Source organism: Camelina sativa, chromosome 4 (assembly GCF_000633955.1).
Source record: "Camelina sativa cultivar DH55 chromosome 4, Cs, whole genome shotgun sequence".
NCBI lineage: Eukaryota > Viridiplantae > Streptophyta > Magnoliopsida > Brassicales > Brassicaceae > Camelina > Camelina sativa.
Window position 1 is genome coordinate 15,297,616 of NC_025688.1, and position 17,845 is coordinate 15,315,460.

At 38.0% G+C, this 17,845-nt stretch overlaps 5 protein-coding genes across 5 annotated transcripts in view; 2 read left to right on the forward strand and 3 right to left on the reverse strand.

Annotated features, from left to right (window-relative positions):
- Positions 56 to 1,781, reverse strand: LOC104783891 (histone deacetylase 7-like). The gene is made up of 5 exons (XM_010508994.1): positions 1,249 to 1,781; positions 671 to 1,109; positions 461 to 579; positions 217 to 307; positions 56 to 115 (listed from the first exon to the last, which is right to left on the reverse strand). Exons 1-5 carry the CDS (start codon positions 1,779 to 1,781, stop codon positions 56 to 58), a joined length of 1,242 nt encoding a protein of 413 aa, XP_010507296.1.
- On the forward strand, positions 7,399 to 8,317 carry LOC104780636. The gene is made up of 2 exons (XM_010505152.2): positions 7,399 to 7,693; positions 7,785 to 8,317. Exons 1-2 carry the CDS (start codon positions 7,546 to 7,548, stop codon positions 8,171 to 8,173), a joined length of 537 nt encoding a protein of 178 aa, XP_010503454.1. The 5' UTR covers positions 7,399 to 7,545; the 3' UTR covers positions 8,174 to 8,317.
- LOC104780637 (pentatricopeptide repeat-containing protein At3g48250, chloroplastic-like) lies at positions 10,902 to 13,094 on the reverse strand. Its single transcript, XM_010505153.2, has one exon. The coding sequence runs from the start codon at positions 13,035 to 13,037 to the stop codon at positions 11,181 to 11,183; it is 1,857 nt and encodes a 618-aa protein (XP_010503455.1). The 5' UTR covers positions 13,038 to 13,094; the 3' UTR covers positions 10,902 to 11,180.
- LOC104780638 (probable serine/threonine-protein kinase WNK3) lies at positions 13,546 to 16,087 on the reverse strand. Its single transcript, XM_010505154.2, has 8 exons — positions 15,794 to 16,087; positions 15,672 to 15,709; positions 15,355 to 15,582; positions 15,031 to 15,254; positions 14,795 to 14,952; positions 14,533 to 14,698; positions 14,297 to 14,419; positions 13,546 to 14,212 (listed from the first exon to the last, which is right to left on the reverse strand). The coding sequence occupies exons 1-8, from the start codon at positions 15,860 to 15,862 to the stop codon at positions 13,677 to 13,679; spliced, it is 1,542 nt and encodes a 513-aa protein (XP_010503456.1). The 5' UTR covers positions 15,863 to 16,087; the 3' UTR covers positions 13,546 to 13,676.
- Positions 16,954 to 17,845, forward strand: part of LOC104780639 (cytochrome P450 71A26-like) — an 11,225-nt gene continuing 10,333 nt past the window's right edge. The window contains exon 1 of the mRNA XM_019244677.1: positions 16,954 to 17,843. Coding sequence (XP_019100222.1) covers positions 17,077 to 17,843 — 767 coding nt within the window. The 5' untranslated portion in view covers positions 16,954 to 17,076. The remainder of the gene's footprint in view (positions 17,844 to 17,845) is intronic.

Genomic DNA, 17,845 nt, shown 5'->3' on the forward strand with positions numbered 1-17,845 from the left:
ATATTACCCCCATTGGCCTTATCTGAGAAAATGTCAATCCTCGTCAGAGTCTAATTCACAGCTTGGATCGCCTCAAATTGCTTAGAACTTGTCTCTTCTCCATGTCGACTTCCGCCTACAGATATGAGATGTGAATCTTAAAAGCCTCACAAGTCAAAAGTAACTCAGAAAAGAAAGAGAGATATAACAGCAATGAATGAATGGCTATAGCTCTACCGGTTCTGTGGCTTGACTCATTGATGGAGTGTCTTGAAACTGTACACTAGGTACGTGTATTAGTTGTGAAAGTTTCCGTAGCAATCCGTTCCTGTAATCAAAGGCACAAGTAATTTTAGTCTTCTTTTTATTTTGTTCACCAAGTTAAGTCTTATAGCTCCATAATTAGATAAGACAAGGACGAGGAATGCCAAATAATTTTTAAAAAGTAAAAAGTTGTGAATGGACACCACATTGAGATTACCTTAGAATCTCAATATCTCTTGGTGTGTTTAAATCTTGTTTGAAGTTTGGCTTGTAAAAAAACTCGTTGACTTTGAGATCGTTCTCAAGTTGTTCCCCAACCCCAACCGCAACAGCTGTCTGCAAACAAAGGACCAAGAAAAACAAACCCATCAAAAGAACTGATATGAAAAACACATAATAAAAGTTACCAAAGAGATAAGAAACAGACCTCGTAGCACCAGCAGCGGGAAACAAAGCGAGGTTCAGAACCTCCACCACCCAAGACCATGAGAGGAACATTAAATGATCTTACGAACTGGAGGCAATCACCGTGACCCTTGATTTTCAAGTTGAACCTACCAGGCCAATTATCAGCTAATGAATCAGCACCACACTGAAGAACAACAACTTCTGGCTGATAAACTTCCGTCGCCTTGGTGATAACAGGTCTGAACAAATTGCCAAGACTTTTATCCTTGAGGCAATCTTTTAACGGTGCATTCAGAGAATACAACTCTCTCCTGTCTCCGTATCCGTATCCGTATCTTGGGAAAGACGTGAAAGAGTCGGAATCAGTGTGGAAAGAAACAGTCATAACTCTATCAGTATCGTAAAATGCTTCTTCCACTCCATCCCCACGGTGATAGCCAATATCTATGTACAGAACTCTCTGTCAACAACAAAATTCAGAAAAGCAAACATCAAGATTCTGAACAACGATGCATCAATCAAAGATTCATGAATCAACGCCTACATCTGAAGATAGAAGCAGACTCTAAGCCTCAAGATCAAAGAAAGAGTTGTTACCTTGAAAGAATGAAAGTCTTAAGCAACTCGAGGATCGCAAGAACAATGTCATTGACGAAGCAAAACTCAGTAGCCTTATCACTCTTGGCACGGTGCATCCCTCCGGACCAATTGATAGCGATATCAGCTTCTCGGCGGTTCATTTTTGCGGCGGCGGTTAAAGAACAACCAGCGTAGGCACGGCAGTAATCAAAAAGGTTCATCTCTCTGTCCATGTACACGTCATTGCTGAAGAAGCGCGAGCGCCTGACGTTAAGCAAGAAGGAAGGATCATTTAGAGTCATCGGCGTGACGGAGGCGAGGAAATCGATATAGTCCCGCGAGTGGAACCGCAAGAAGTCGGAAACGCCGGCGAGGATTGGGCGGTAGATTTCCATATGACGGTGGAGGCCGTGTTTGAAGATGAGGCTGTTAGCGATATGGCTCGCGTAGGCGTAGGGTTCCCTTGGTTGGCCGAACTCTGGCTCGAAGAAGTAGCTCACCCGCCGTTTACGTCCGTCGGGGCCCGTCGCTAAGCTCGCCGCGTTTTCCATTTTCTTTCTCTCTGCTTTTGTTTTTTTCTTTTTACTTTTTCCGCCAAGAAGAGAGATTTGATTTTTAGTTTGATTTTTAGTGTTACTCTTCTTTTAGTATTATACCTTTTTTTTTTTTAATAATATCTTTAAAAAGTCAAATATTTTCTTTAACTTGGTCTTTGGGGACGGTTAGACTATTCGGTTAGAGGGGTTTATGCAGTTATAAATAATTTGATTCGGTTAAGATCAGTAACAGATAAATAATTCTACAATTGTAATTGAATAGTAACTAATTTGTTTTTCTAAATATAAATGAAATATGTATCCAAGGAGACTTAACCATGTGCAACGCCACGACTAGGAATTTGGATTAGCACTTGGATGCTTTGGAATTTGATTAGCATTAGGCTTTTGGATTTTGACAGCACCTTTTAGATTCCGTAATTAAGCTAATAGATATACTCGACTACCTTTACTAGAAGATGAGCACCGGAGATCATTGTGAATAGGTGATGGAGACTTGATCCATAGAATGATATCTTCCAATGCTCAACAACGGATGCGTAAGTTAAACCAAGAAATAATAAACCGACGTAGCTCTCTCTTCGCCTCTGTTTCTCCCAAACAAAACATTATGCTCTTATATATATGGTTTCAGGGGTTTATTATTCTCTTCTCTGGTTAACTTTTTTAGTGTATGATATAGAGAATTAGAGATTTCGATGTAGATAAAACAAGTTAATTAGCAAATTAAGACTTGATCAATCAAAACTACCAATATCTAAAGAGGCTACAATCATATTCTTTTATAAATCTTAATTAGACCAAATACTCAAAAAATAAATAAAAGTAACACATGGAAAAGTACATAGTATGAGTGATAATTAAAAAAAGCTTCAAACAGGTTCCAGTCTCCAACAAAACTCAAGAATTTGATAATAGCTGGCTACGTTCCAACTTCCAAGTCTATTATAAGCTTCATGTAATATAAATTGTTCGATATTCATGCATTAGAATTATATGAACCGTCAATCATATAAATAATTCTTCCATTACTTTAAGAAAAAAAAAAAAAAAAAACACACGATTCATTCATTCATTCACATGGGAAGATTTGGCGTTGAGATTGTATTACAACGAATCAACATTAAGTCATTAACTAATAAATGATAGCCAATAAATATGAGCCACTTTTATCCTATTTACCCCTTAAAACTACCATATCGTACCGATTATCCCTGGAACTTTGACCTCCTACTAGAACTTCTTTCAGCTTATATCCTCCTTTTAATTCCCCCCGAATTAATACTTTTATGTCTATTTCCCCAATTAAATTAACCTTCTCATCTATTTTCCCATCGACCTCGGTTAACACGGTTTACTGTTTTAGTTAACCGACAGACAATTCTTATTAACCAAAATAACCAAATTAAACCATTATTAACCAATTGACAACCCGATTACAACCCGATTACAACCCGATTAGATCACTTAACCTAAAAAACCCAAAAATCCCCAAATCGTTTTTTCCCTTTCCATCGACGAACCCTAGATCCCTAAATTGATTCTTCTTTCTTCGAATCATTTTGTTATCTCTTGCTCTGGGCTCTTGGGATGGCGTTAGTCCCCGTTGTTAATCCACCTATTGGAGTGGAGTTCAACGAGGAAGGCGAGGATCGAGATGAATTTCACATCGATAAGCTTGCGATAGATTTTACAGAAACGGAGGAATCAATTCGTCATAACGTGTATCCAGAGAGTGACGATGAGTCTGAGGGTAATGTTCGTGGTGGTGCTGCGCGTGGGGGGACACCGATCGTTCGTGGCGATGGTATAATGTATAAAGGGCAGAGTTTCTACAATGGAATCGCGTTTAAGGAGTGTGTGACTGACTATGCACTGGCAACAGGTTGTAATCTGAAGCAATACAGGTACGATGGAGATAGAATTGGGTTTAGGTGTGTTGGTGCTAAAGGAAAATGTCAATGGAAAGTTTATGCTGCGTCTCTTCATAATGAGTCGATGTGGAGGATTACGAAGTACACGAACACCCATGTTTGTGTGCCTAATGGAGATTGTGAGATGTTTAAGGTCCTAGTCATAGCTAGGTTATTTCTTGATAAGATTAGAGAAGAACCAGATTATTACATGCCTTTAAAGATGGAACAGACCATAATGGAGAAGTGGAAGATATCAGCTACGAGAGGTCAATGTCAAGCTGCTAGGAGAAAGGCATTGGCATGGATAGCGAGTGAATATGACACTCAATTTGAACGTCTTCGAGACTATGGAGCTGAGATATTGGAAGCAAATCAAGGGTCTGTGGTAGAGATTGATACGGTGAAGAATGATGCTGGTCATGATANGGCAGAGTTTCTACAATGGAATCGCGTTTAAGGAGTGTGTGACTGACTATGCACTGGCAACAGGTTGTAATCTGAAGCAATACAGGTACGATGGAGATAGAATTGGGTTTAGGTGTGTTGGTGCTAAAGGAAAATGTCAATGGAAAGTTTATGCTGCGTCTCTTCATAATGAGTCGATGTGGAGGATTACGAAGTACACGAACACCCATGTTTGTGTGCCTAATGGAGAATGTGAGATGTTTAAGGTCCCAGTCATAGCTAGGTTATTTCTTGATAAGATTAGAGAAGAACCAGATTATTACATGCCTTTAAAGATGGAACAGACCATAATGGAGAAGTGGAAGATATCAGCTACGAGAGGTCAATGTCAAGCTGCTAGGAGAAAGGCATTGGCATGGATAGCGAGTGAATATGACACTCAATTTGAACGTCTTCGAGACTATGGAGCTGAGATATTGGAAGCAAATCAAGGGTCTGTGGTAGAGATTGATACGGTGAAGAATGACGCTGGTCATGATGTGTTTAAGCGATTCTATGTCTGCTTTGATGTTCTTAGGAAAACATGGAAAAAAACCTGCAGGCCACTAATTGGGGTTGATGGTTGCTTCTTGAAGGAAAAGATTAAGGGTCAGTTGTTGGTGGCTTTAGGAAGAGATGCAGACAATGCTATCTATCCAATAGCATGGAGTGTTGTTCAGGTTGAGAACACAGATAATTGGAGCTGGTTTGTGAATAGGCTGAAGATAGACTTGGAGTTAGGTGATGGAGATGGTTACATTATGGTTTCTGATCGCCAAAAGGTATTTTTTTTTTGTTATGTTTTATGCTTTGTGTGATTTGGATCAGTTTCTAATGAATTTAACTTTGTTTCAGGGATTGATTAAGGCTGTTGAGTTAGAATTACCAAAGATTGAGCATCGTAAATGTGTTAGGCACATTTATGGTAACCTAAAGAAGACTCATCCAGACAAGAAGCAATTGAAGAAACTGCTTTGGGATCTAGCTTGGAGCTACAACACTAGAGATTACGAAGAGAGATTGGAGAGGATTCACGCATATGATAGCAAGGTCTATGAAGATGTCATGAAGACTAAACCAAAGACATGGTGTAGGGCATTCCACAAGATTGGCAGCTATTGTGAGGATGTTGAAAACAACTCAGTGGAGTCATTCAACAATACAATCAACAAGGCGAGAGAAAAAACATTTGTGGCTATGTTGGAGATTGTTAGAAGGCTTGCCATGGTTCGAATTGCTAAACGGTCTGCTATTTCTTATTCACATGAAGGTTAGTAAGACTACACTCTTATTCTTATTCATTTATATGTTTTATTCTAATTCATTTATATGTACTCTATATGGTCGGATGTGGCAGGATTATGCACTCCTTATGTGACCCGTTTCCTTGCTGATGAGCATAAGGCAGCTTCTACATGCTTTGTATCTCCCAGCACAAATGGAGCGTATGAAGTTTACTTGGGATACGATAAACACCGAGTTTGTTTAAATGCCAGAACTTGTACCTGCATGAAGTTTCAGATTTGTGGAATCCCATGCGAACATGCTTACGGACTGATGATCAAGAAGACATTGGTAGCTGAAGACTATGTGTGTGAATGGTTCAGAACTGCTAAGTGGAGACAGAACTACACAGACGGGCTTGTTCCACAAAGAGGTCCACGCTTTTGGCCTTCCACTGGGGGTGAAAATGTGTATCCACCTCCAAAGCCGGACGATGAGAAGATCGACAAGAAGAGGAAGAAAGGTGTTAATGAGTCACCTACCAAGAAGCAACCAAAGCAAAAGAAAAGAATCATGCATTGTGGGATTTGTGGTGCAGCTGATCATAACTGTAGGTACCACCAGAAGAAGAAGAATAAGAAGAATACAACACATGTTAGTTTTCTTTCTAAATTGATTCATTTGTGATACAACAATGGTTCTTTGTTTTATTAAATTAATTCTAATATTTGATTAAATTTGTAGGGTGGAACTCAAGTGGAATCTTCTCAAGGTTGTCTCACTCAAGAGAAGTAATGTGGGATGGAGGATTAGCATAAGTAGGACTTTTTTTTTTTTGGTTTTATGACCTGTTTCAGAACATATGTTGTTCTGTCTTTGTATGGTCTGTCTCTCTTTTGAACCTTATTATTAACTATGGTCGGATGTACTCTTTTGAACATGAATGTATTTTCAAACAAGATAACATCATCTCTTAAAAATATTTTGTCTCATACAAAACCAACATAGAAAACAACATACAATTTCATCATATTAGCTTAACTAGACTAAAGATGATCATACAACCTAATACTGAAACAATTATCATCTTATTCATCCTTGATTTAAATTCAGCTTTTATATCTTCAATCCTCTCAAATATCATTTTCTCAAGTTCCATTTCCATCTTCTTCTCAAGCTCCATTTGCATCTTCTTCTCAACCTTCATTGTCTCTGATATGAACTCTTTCATTGTCTCCACCTCATCCAACAAAGCCTCATCGATCCACTTGAAAACGTGATTGTAATTCATAAGCTACACCATGGACAATTCATTTGGTTATCGTTTAGAACCTTATCAATATTCATAAGCCAAATAATAAGTTCTACTCTGTATTACCTTATTTCCAGCTGCATACACACAACGAAAGTATCGTCGATTTGGGTTATGGTCGGATTTTGAATTTTTGGCCACAATTGCTTCTCCACACCAACATCTCTTAGGTACACCAACAACTCTTCCTCTTTCGTGGACATTTGTCGAACTACTCGAAGATCCAGAAATATTACTCATGATTTTGAGAGAAAGAGAGACAAATTTGGATTTTCTTCAATTTCGATTTTTAGGGTTCTTAGTAAGAATTTGGAGTTATCGGATTCTTACTAAGATAGAAGAAGAAGAGTTGGGCCGGGTTCTAAATGTTACCGGATTATAAATTGCTTTCATACCGATTTAACATGAGTTTCTATCGGGTTTAGTAACAAAACCGTGTAAATCCAGGCGGAAGAGGAAATAGACATAAAAGTATTAATTCGGGAGGAATTAGAAGAAGGATATAAACTGGAAGGAGTTCTAGTATAAGGTCAAAATTCCCGGAATAATCGGTACGATATAGTAGTTTTGAGGGGTAAATAGGATGTTTTCCGATTACACCAACTCGGTTTCTTTGCTTAACGCAATGAAAGAAAGAATATTCGATAACGTAAAACAATAAATTTGTCCAAAACACCCTTCTTATTCGACAAATGAATTGAAGATTTTTTTCAATTTCCCTATATATAAGAGTGAGTCTGAGTCCCCACTATGACGTCATTTCCTACCTATATATACGATCCCTTCCACCACCATAATTCTCGGTTTAAGAAAAACCAAAAACACAAACAGAGAAGGAAACATTTCGAAGAAGCTTCTAAAAATGGTGGCCATATCTGAGAACAACAACACTCTCAAGTTCCTCTGTAGTTACAGCGGCAGAATCCTCCCTCGTTCTATCGACGGAAAGCTACGTTACGTCGGCGGTTTCACCAGAGTACTCTCCGTTCATCACTCCATCTCTTTCACAGGTCCGTTTCAATTTTTTTTTTCCCCCAATTTCCAATTTCAATTTTCCATCTTAACCTCCTCGATTTAACGAATTTGATTTGACTTCTACAGAGCTAATGTCGAAATTGGAGGAGTTTTGTGGATACGCCGTCGAATTAAAATGTCAATTACCAAACGGAGATCTCGAGACACTGATCTCAATCAGATCAGACGAAGATCTTCTCAATATCGTTGAAGTATACGATCGTGTACACGGAGGCAAGATCCGTGCGATTTTATCGGTTCCGAAGCCGATGTCTTCGCCACGATCTAGCGGAGATCTATCACCGAAATCGCCGTTATTCTCCGTCGTGGCTTCTCCATCACCGCCGCGATACTGTTTGGCATCTCCTTCGGCGGAGACTCTTCTTCTCAGTAGGTTCCGTGTGAGAACTGGTGAATATTCTCGTTGCTGTAACTGCCGTGTTCACAACAGAGACTCTAAACTCATCTTTCAATAACATCGTTGACGGAGAAAAATCACATAATGCCTTAGGATTAAGAAATAATTGTAGAAAATGGTGTGTTGTTGTTTTATGAAGAATTATGAAAATTAGTGAGAATTTTGGCGGTGATTAAAACGGAGAAGATGACGGCGATTTTTTATTCCCGGCAGTTATGAACCGTTAACTTTGCCGTTAAGATATGTGTGGGGAAAACGTACGACGTCGGTTAATTTTATTTTAATTGAATACGTTGTACGTTGCGACCGTTCCAGACGTGAAACGTGTCGTAGTCAGATGCGTGTATACGTGTGTGTTTGTGTGGATCAGTGGATGTGTTTTCTCACACGTGTACCCTCTTTAGAGTTTTTTTCTTTTTCTTTTTTTGGTTTCCTCGGCAGTGTTTTTTTTTGTATTTTCCTTAACGTTCCATTTTGTTTTTTGTTCGTCAGTTTTATTAATTTTTTTTTTTGTCTTACCCTAGTCAGGATGACATATATCCAACTCAGTTTTTATACTTTTATGCTATTCTTGAAACAAACACAACCATTAGAAAAACGGAAAAAAATACATTCCAAGACCTTTATTTATTTTTATTATCCTATAATGACGATTGGAGGAGTTGGGATTCTGAAACGCGGATTTCGCTTTAATTCGGTTCTGCAAAGGATCAACCCAACAGTTAATTAAAGGAACAGTTATTGGCTGTTAAACGGATTTGACCAAAGAGAGACAACAACAAAAGACTACGCTATACTGAGGAACGACTTGACTTGACCAAGGTCTTCATCTAAACGCAATTAAGATTAAGCTAAAATGCTAAACGAAGATGTGGTGGACTTATTTATGAGCTAGTCTTAACACTTTTTCGGGGCTAAAAACGTAGAACTGAGAAGTACTTGACCAATTTATATTCAGAATGAGTGTATTGAAAGACATGTCGATGATTTTATATAATGGATGTCATCCATGTTCAACATTTAGATGTTTGTTAGGTTTAAGTCAGTTTGTGCATCTAGATGTCGCTTTGTTAAAAAGTTTTTTAATATTATTATTATTTTTTTTTCAAAAGTGATTAGAACGATACTGGATTCCTGTACATTTTGTTAATAATTACCGGTTTCGCATTTTTAACGGAAAAGAAAAAAAAATTGTGGTTTCAGCACCAAAACTTTATTCGAAATAGACAAATAGATTTTGTTTAAAGTTCAGCCATAAGCTAAAGGGACTGGACTGAAGCTTGAAACAGTCATTCGTTAATATCAGATTTAGAAAAGGAAAGATATAATTGAATGAATGAGTAGAACAAACTTGAAGTGACCATTAGACCATACCATGAGAGACTGTTTACCGAAGAAAATTGTGAACAATAGTAATTTGTTGATGATATGTCAAATTTGATTTGACTATTTCTCGAAGAATTCGAATTACTCGATGCGTTCAGTTTCATTAACCGCAAAAAATCTCATAATCAATGTCACAACATTACTAATTAAGCCGACCAATCTTCTAACCTTTTTCAGTTAAAATAAAAACTTGGAGGACTAGAAAATGTTAAGACCAAAGTGGACACTTAGCTAACTTTGGTGTAAATAAACTGGTTAAATGTCAGTGTCACTGTCACAACAACACACAAGATTAGATACGTGCCCGAAAAAACTAAGCATCAAATAAACGGTTTCCATGTCAAAAGTTGTTTCCTTTGCATCATTTTCTGAATCCTAATTGCTTTTTTCTTTCTTATTTTCTTGATTCGCCATCTTCTGCTTGGTTAGTTTCGGGTAAAGCTGCTGTGATAGGTCTCTAAAACTCTTTACCAGTTCAATCGGTCCCGGTATGTTTTATAACGATCTGTTCAACATAAACCATAATTTTTCAAAGTTTAAATCTGATTCGGCCACACAACACTATACAGATCAATCATCAATCCTCTATTAACTGCCAAAATCTGAACCACAATGACATATTTTGTTTATCGGTCGATTATCCAAAAACAATAGTGTTTACATTACACAATTTTTCTTTTTCTATATATAAAGCATTTTGAAAATTTTCGTGAAATGTTTTTGCAATGTATGGAGAAACNAAAAAAAAAAAAAAAAAAAAAAAAAAAAAAAAAAAAAAAAAAAAAAAAATGTCTAAGACCACAATACTTAGCTGAAAATTGAGTACAATGATTGAAGTGACATTTTATGGTATGATGACTCTTTGTGAGCTCTCTCTTCTTTCAGATAATAATAAGACAACAGCATGTGTGAAGAAGTAACACGTAAGCTTATCAGACTTCTGGAACAAACCTCACATGGCCGAAGCAGACAGGTTTGGAGAGGGTTAATATTCGGATAAGAGGTTTATGACTTTTCATGTAGACTAAAATTCACACTCTCTTTTTTAAAAATAGCATTGCAAAATCACACCAAATTTGATTGTGATTTAAGAATCATAATAACAAGTCATGTGTATTTGAATACATTTCCATTCTAAATCTAGAAACAAATTCTCCAAGTTAAAGCATCTGGATCCTTTAAACAATGGCTCTACGTTATACCCAATGTAGATGTAAGCAAGAAGAATGATTCTTCATTTGCTCTCCACTTATTGTCAAATTCTTACTAGAGATGTCCTAACCTACCAGGGCTTGAGCAAGACCTCTATCCATAACTGCATCCTCTGATAAAAATTTCATTTAATAATGAGTTGTAGAAAACAAGAAAGTGAGAGAGGAACTCAACAATTGCAAAATAAATAAATAAATGCAAACTGTTTATGAACAATCCCACAAAATCCTTCAATTCCATCAACAAAGCCTACAACAAATTCAGCTTACTATAAACTGGTTCTTCATTACCCTGCAGCACGTAAAACAGAGGAATGGCCATTATTCGAGAAGACAGTTTTAGAGTTTTACTCCAGAGTCCAAAGAGGTCGAATGGGAAGACTTTTAAACAGCAAGACCTCTTCGTTATATTCTGGTAGTTGTATGCGATGACCATATTTCTGCAGAACAATTAAGTGACATAATATCTCAAGCTGCAGCACCAAAGAGTTCAGAGATTTTAGGGTGTGTCTTAAAGTGATGGGGACATATGAAGAGAAGATTTTTTGCATCGGCAAGTCTCCCTTCTCGATAGAAAGCTTCGATGACATGAAAGTAAGCTGCAAAAGAAGGAGAATCCTTGGAGCTTAGCACATCCAAGAACTTCTTAGCGTCTTCCAAAGTCCCAAACTTTGCAAGGTATCCATCAAAAGCTTCTGCATATGCAGGGTAATTTTGCTTCTTCATCATCTGAAGAAGATCTAGCGCTTCTTCGCCCTTCTTGATTTCTAGCAGCTTGTCTATAAGAGTCTTGTAAGTGCTTTGCCAAGGTCTTACATTAGCATTTCTCACCATCTCCGTAAGGAATTTACACGCCCCCTCGATCCTGCTTTGGATAAGAAACCCATCTATCAAGACATCAAGCAGATCAGAGTCAATATCAAACCCTTTCTCTAGCATATTGGCAAAACACGCGAAGGCCTTATCCAGTTCATTGTTTTTGCAGTGCCCTTGGATCAGAATAGTCCAAGTTTTAATGTCCGGATAGCACCCTTGTGCTTCCATTTGATCTAGGACTCCTCGGGCTTCTTCTAATCTCTTAGCTTTACAAAGCCCAAATACGAGTTGGCTGTATGTGATGTTATCCGGTTCATAACTCTTATTTCTCATAGCCTTCACAATTTCCTCAGCTTCGTCAAACCTACCTACACTGGTTAAAGACCTATGGATTCCATCATAAACAGCCTTTGAGAGAGAACTCCCAGTTGATTCATATTTCCTCGAAACACGAAACACCAAATCCAAATCCGGGTTGGGACCAGCCAATAAAGACCTCAACAGAAGACTACAATCTTGAATAGATGGCTTGAACGGACCATCCATCATAAATTCATAAAGCTTAACTGCCTCAGTCATCAATCTAGATTTCTGAAACTGTCTTGAAACCTTTATATAAGTGTCAAGATCCATCTCATGCCCCGCGGTCTTCATTTCATCAACAACACTCCAAAACTCCGTAACTGAGTTAGGCCTAGCCAAAACCCTCAATGCCGCGTTATAACTAACGGTACTATGTTGATAACCAGAAGAACTACCACCAACCCAATGGAAAAAAGCCAAAGCTTTCAAGGGATGATCCCTTAGTTCCTTCAACACCCTGATAACAAAATTATCCGACAAGACAAGTTTAATCTCCTGCAATTCCCTCTCAACCTCACAACCCCAATCAACCTTCAAAACAGCAGCAGAAACATTCTTTGCAACAACATACATTGCGTTATCCTTAAGCATTCTCTCATAGAAATGAGCAACAGCGACAGCATCTGCTTTTGATTCCGCCTTATTAAGCTCACTGTAAACAGTCTTATACGTATCCTCATCTAAATAAAACCCTCCTTGTTTCATCTCACTCAGAGTCATCCAAAACCGCTTCATAGATCTCTGCTGCGCTAAAATCCTCAACATAATACTATAAAGTGGAGAACTTGGACTAAGCCCTGAATCTCGCAAAACCCAATCGATAAAGCAATAAGCTTTATCTGGGCTCTTCTCCAATTTCCTCAAAACGTAAATTGCAGTCTCGTGGGTTAAAGACATACCTGGTTTCCTCAACCCTTCCTCTACTTCCTTAGACCAATCATTCTCCATCACTAACTGAAGCATAGAATCTGGTTTCGAAGTAAAGGTGCGATATTGCCACTGAAATCGACTAGGGATTGCAAATGAATCGAGAGGCGAAGACGAGTTTGAGGAAACACCCACCTGAGCTCGGATTAGATACGATCGAGTGGAGATCTGCGAGTAAGCGTTTCGAAGAGAAGACAGGATTGCCTTTGATCTGTACATGGCTACAGCTGCTACTACTGTGATTTTGTGTTTCTTGGAAGAAGGAAATCGAAGTGAAGATAGTGACAATAATAGGGTTTAAGCAAAAATGCAATTAGGGGGTTTAAGAGCCTCCTAAAACGCTGCGTTTTTGTGTATGCCATGTTATATTCAAGTTGGGTTTCTTCTAATTTGGGCCTTTAGCCCATTTATGCCATATATTTGGGTCCAGTCAGCTCTAGTATATCTTGTGGCATAAGCTATTTAAGAGACACTAGTACCCATAAAAGGCCAGAGAGACCAGAATATGAACCGTGTAGTCTTCTTCTAAGGTGATGACTGATGAGAAGCGAGCATGGACCAGAAGAGAAACTCTGAGTCTCTGATCAGGTTCACAAGAGTCGGATGAGCACGAGTCTGGTTCAGAACAATCCAGTGTGATTTACAACCTTCTTCTTCACTCGACTCTTCTGAACTAGATTCGTCCTCAGCTTTTCCAAAAAAATCGTTGAATTAGAAAAAAAATATTTTTCGACAACTACTATTAGATTTTTCAACAAATAGTCTTCACAATTTCGTTACACATGTACCTTTAGTACCACATAATATTACAAAACCAAAATAATAATCTTGACGAGAGTATGTAATGTTACAAACGAACTAACATAGTAAGTTATCGCAATCTTTGAGTTGTAATCTTACCAAAGCCTCTTCACATACCTCAGGAGGAAACTCTTTCAAAAACTCAGAAACAATACGTTCTTGGTCTCTCTGCATCTCTTCAATCTCCTCTCTCTGTTTCCTCAACAGAGTCTCAAGTTTCTCTACTATAACCCCAACATCTTGACTGATCGGTCCTTGTGATAATAAAGAAAGCTTTGAATTAGACCGTGGCGCGAAGGGCGAACGTGAATCTCCAGCTCCAGCTTTAGGAGAGGACCAGAATTTTCTCCCTGAAGGGAATCTGTCTAAATGCAGCGGAGAAGACAAGCATTTGTGTATAGCTGAATCATCTCCGTTAAGACGAGAAGGAGTCCAGTCGGGGATGTGTGAATGTATCTCTACATCGATCATTTTAGCTATCGTTGAGATGTCTTGATCATCGGTTAAGTCTAGTTCTTCGACCATTTCGATGGCGACTGAGAAAGATGTGTCTGTCTCTATGTTAAATGGGAAGTGAATATTTCGGATTTGACCTGTTTTAATAATGTTATAATTATGTCAAAACAAGATTCAATATGATGGTTTTCGATATTAGTCAAAGCAAAAAAGAATGGAACCTTTGGAATCGGTGATTCGTAGTTTTAGGAAGATTGTGTTGAGGTCTTTACGTTGGCCTTCTACAGTTAAACCTACCGTAGAATCTAAGACATCCTCAATTCCTCTTCCGTTGCAGCCATTTTCTGCATCAAGTTACAGTAGAAGTATGAGTCAATAGGAATCATATCAGAAGTCCAAATGATGCAACTGTTTCCAATTGATATATGAAATAAATACCAAAGATATTGATTGTTACCATTGTGAAAGCTAACGTTTTCGGGTTTTTCCTTGTAGCATTTTAGAAAAGGGTCATCAAGTAGTTCCTTGGCAGACAAGCGTTCTGAAACCTTTGCGATACATTTCTCTATGAATGCTCTCACTTGCGGATTAGTCACATTCAAAAGTGAGGCTGGTTTGATCCCCTAAGAAGGATTGAGAAAAAAAAATGGATCAACTATATGACAAAAATATCATATTAATTCTTTGATTGGATATAAGATTGAGAAAAAGATCATTACCGATGTAACCTTCCTATAAATCTGAGCAGCATTTGTACATTCGGAATACGGGTACTCGAACGTTACCAGCTCGAGCAAACACATTCCGAACGCGTATATATCGACTAGTACATTATAGTCCTCTTCATAGAGTTCCGGTGCCATAAATTCAGGTGTTCCTTAACAATTTCAAACACACAATTTTAGTTTCACAACAAAAGGGGTTTTGAGTTTGAGAGCAAGCTTAAAGAACTAACCAATGACGCTATGAGCTGAGCGAGCACGGTGAAGAATAGCGGCTAGCCCGAGATCACCAATTTTGACCTCACCTTGGTTGCCATTAATGAAAATATTATCACATTTAAGATCTCTATGGATCACAGGAGGATCATGACTATGAAGATAAACAAGCCCTTCTAAAATCTGCCTTGACCATTTCTTCAATGCTCTTAGATCAACGCACTTATGCTTCTTCCGGTACCTATAAAAAAACAATCAAAACATTCGAGTGGATCCACAAAAGGGTTTGTAAAACATGAAAATAATCAGTTGAAAAAAAAAGAATGAGAGAGGAATCTGACTGTCTAAGATTTCCGGAGGTGAAGACTTCGGTGATGAGGTTGATGGTCATGTGTTGGTGATCGATCCAAGAAGTGTAGAATTTGATGATGCTTTTGTGTTTAAGGGTTTTGAGTAAGTGAACTTCAGAGTAAAGACGATCTAAATTGTCTGAGCTAGAGAGTTTATCGTCTAGCTTAACTTGGTTCCAAGCAACTTCGATCCCTTCAAGTTGGTCAAATGCTCTGTATCTGAATAATTCTCAAATCAAAGAAAAAGTTTTTGTCTGTGAATCTTTTCATGTAATAACAAAGAACACAGATCTATGAAAAAAGGATACACTTGTTTGAATGCTCCTTTGCCTAGAACTTCTTTATACTGACAAAAAAATGAGAAAAAAAAAAAGATTAGAATGGGAAGATTATTTACTTTGATAATATATGAAATGAAAGAAGAACAAACCCGGCCATAGCGACCAGTGGGATCGACTTCGACGAATTCTTCCTCGGAGTTTTTCTCGTCTTCTCGCATTTTTTCTTGGTTACTTGCAAGTCAAAAACAGAGGATTCTTGAGAAAAGGGAGAAAACTTTAGTCAATATTAAAGAAGTTTCTGTAAACTGTTAGTATTAGCTGTTCTTTTGTATGTGTATTAAATGATGAATTAGATGTTCTTGGTTGAATTTTTAATATTGTTGTTCTGCCATTAAAACCGATCAGGTTAAGCTTTTTACAGCTTGCTGATCATAATGGTGTAGAGTGTTTAAACTCTCTCTTCTTATCTTTCTTCTAATTTGGACACTCAGATCCACAGGACAAGACCACGTGGCAAAGGTGTGGGTCGTTGCTCTTTTCGCGCCATGGATCTGGTTTTTTTATTTGATTTTCTTCTCATTTATTGTGTCATGTGAGTTCTAATCAATTATTTTGCTTACTCAAGTCAACTTCATGGTGTTATTATGATGACTTATGAAATATTGTATACCTTGGGCTTTCCCCCCTTTTTTTTTTTTTTTGTAAATCTGTGAATTTTCATTTAGCTTTTTCCCCTTTCTAAGTCAGTCCTTTTGGTGACTATCCTAAACCGAAAACTATTTAAAAATGAGTTTGGTAATTACAAAATGGAGATTCGAACTATGATTAAATCCTAACTGTTTACCAATTGAAGCCCCTTGTTGTGGTAACGAATTCGATTTTACTGTGTGTGTCATTGTGTCAACACAACACTATATGTGGTAGCACTTCAGCTTCCGTGTTTTACTCGTTGTAAACTTTCTGACACGTTACCAAAAGAGTTTGCTCTCTCTCTCTCTCTTTCTCAGTCACAAATAAAAACAAATCTATAATCATTTGTTATGATCTACGTTATTTATGTTACTGCCTCATAATAGATATATTTTTTATATACATATCTTAATAAGTCTAAACATTTTTTAGACGTACTGTATTAGGACATTTAAAATTCATGGAGGATTGTTTGTTGAACAATCGGCACTTAGATTTGTTATGAATCCAAAAGAAGACACGTAAATCGTAAAAGGACCAAAAGAAAAATCTCGAACAAAGTAAACATATAAAGAAACCAGACGGCATGCATATCATACATCATACATACCTCCAAAAAATTGAGTGGATAATACTTACTACCGTAGAGAACTTGGCTTGTTAGGTAAATAAGTCCAAAATATCACAAACTAAAAACTCCTCACAAAAACATTTTATTTTGAAGAACTTGAAGAATCCAGACATGCAAATGATGAGTATGATGTTTCTGCTATGCTCAATAATTTTTATTACCATCATATTTTTCAAAATACATAAGAGAGGGAAGAACAGCAACACACCTCCGTCTCCACCGGGACTTCCGATGATCGGAAACCTTCATCAGCTCGGCCGCCACACTCACCGATCACTATGCTCTCTCAGCCACCGTTACGGGCCTCTCATGCTCCTTCACTTTGGCCGTGTCCCCGTTCTTATAGTATCTTCCGCTGAAGTGGCTAAAGACGTTTTGAAGACGCATGACCGTGTTTTCGCGAGCCGTCCTCGTTCAAAAATATTCGAGAAACTTCTTTACGATAGGCATGATGTGGCATCAGCTCCTTATGGAGAGTATTGGAGGCAAATGAAGAGTGGGTGCGTCCTCCACCTCTTCAGCAACAAAATGGTACGGTCCTTTCGAGAAGTGAGAGAAGAAGAGATCAGTTTGATGATGGAAAAGATCCGGAGATCGAGTTCTTTGCCGGTAAATCTAAGCAAGATCTTGATGAGTTTAACGAACGATGTGATATGTAGAGTTGCTTTGGGACGAAAATACGGTGATGAAACAGATTTTCAGGAGTTAATGGAGAGACTAAGCAAGCTACTTGGGACGTTCAGTGTTGGGAGTTATGTACCATGGCTTGCATGGGTTGATCGGATCCGCGGTTTAGATGGTCAGCTTGAAAAGACGGCGAATGATCTTGATGAGTTCTTTGAGAGAGTTGTGAAAGATCATGAAGATGGTGACCACCGAG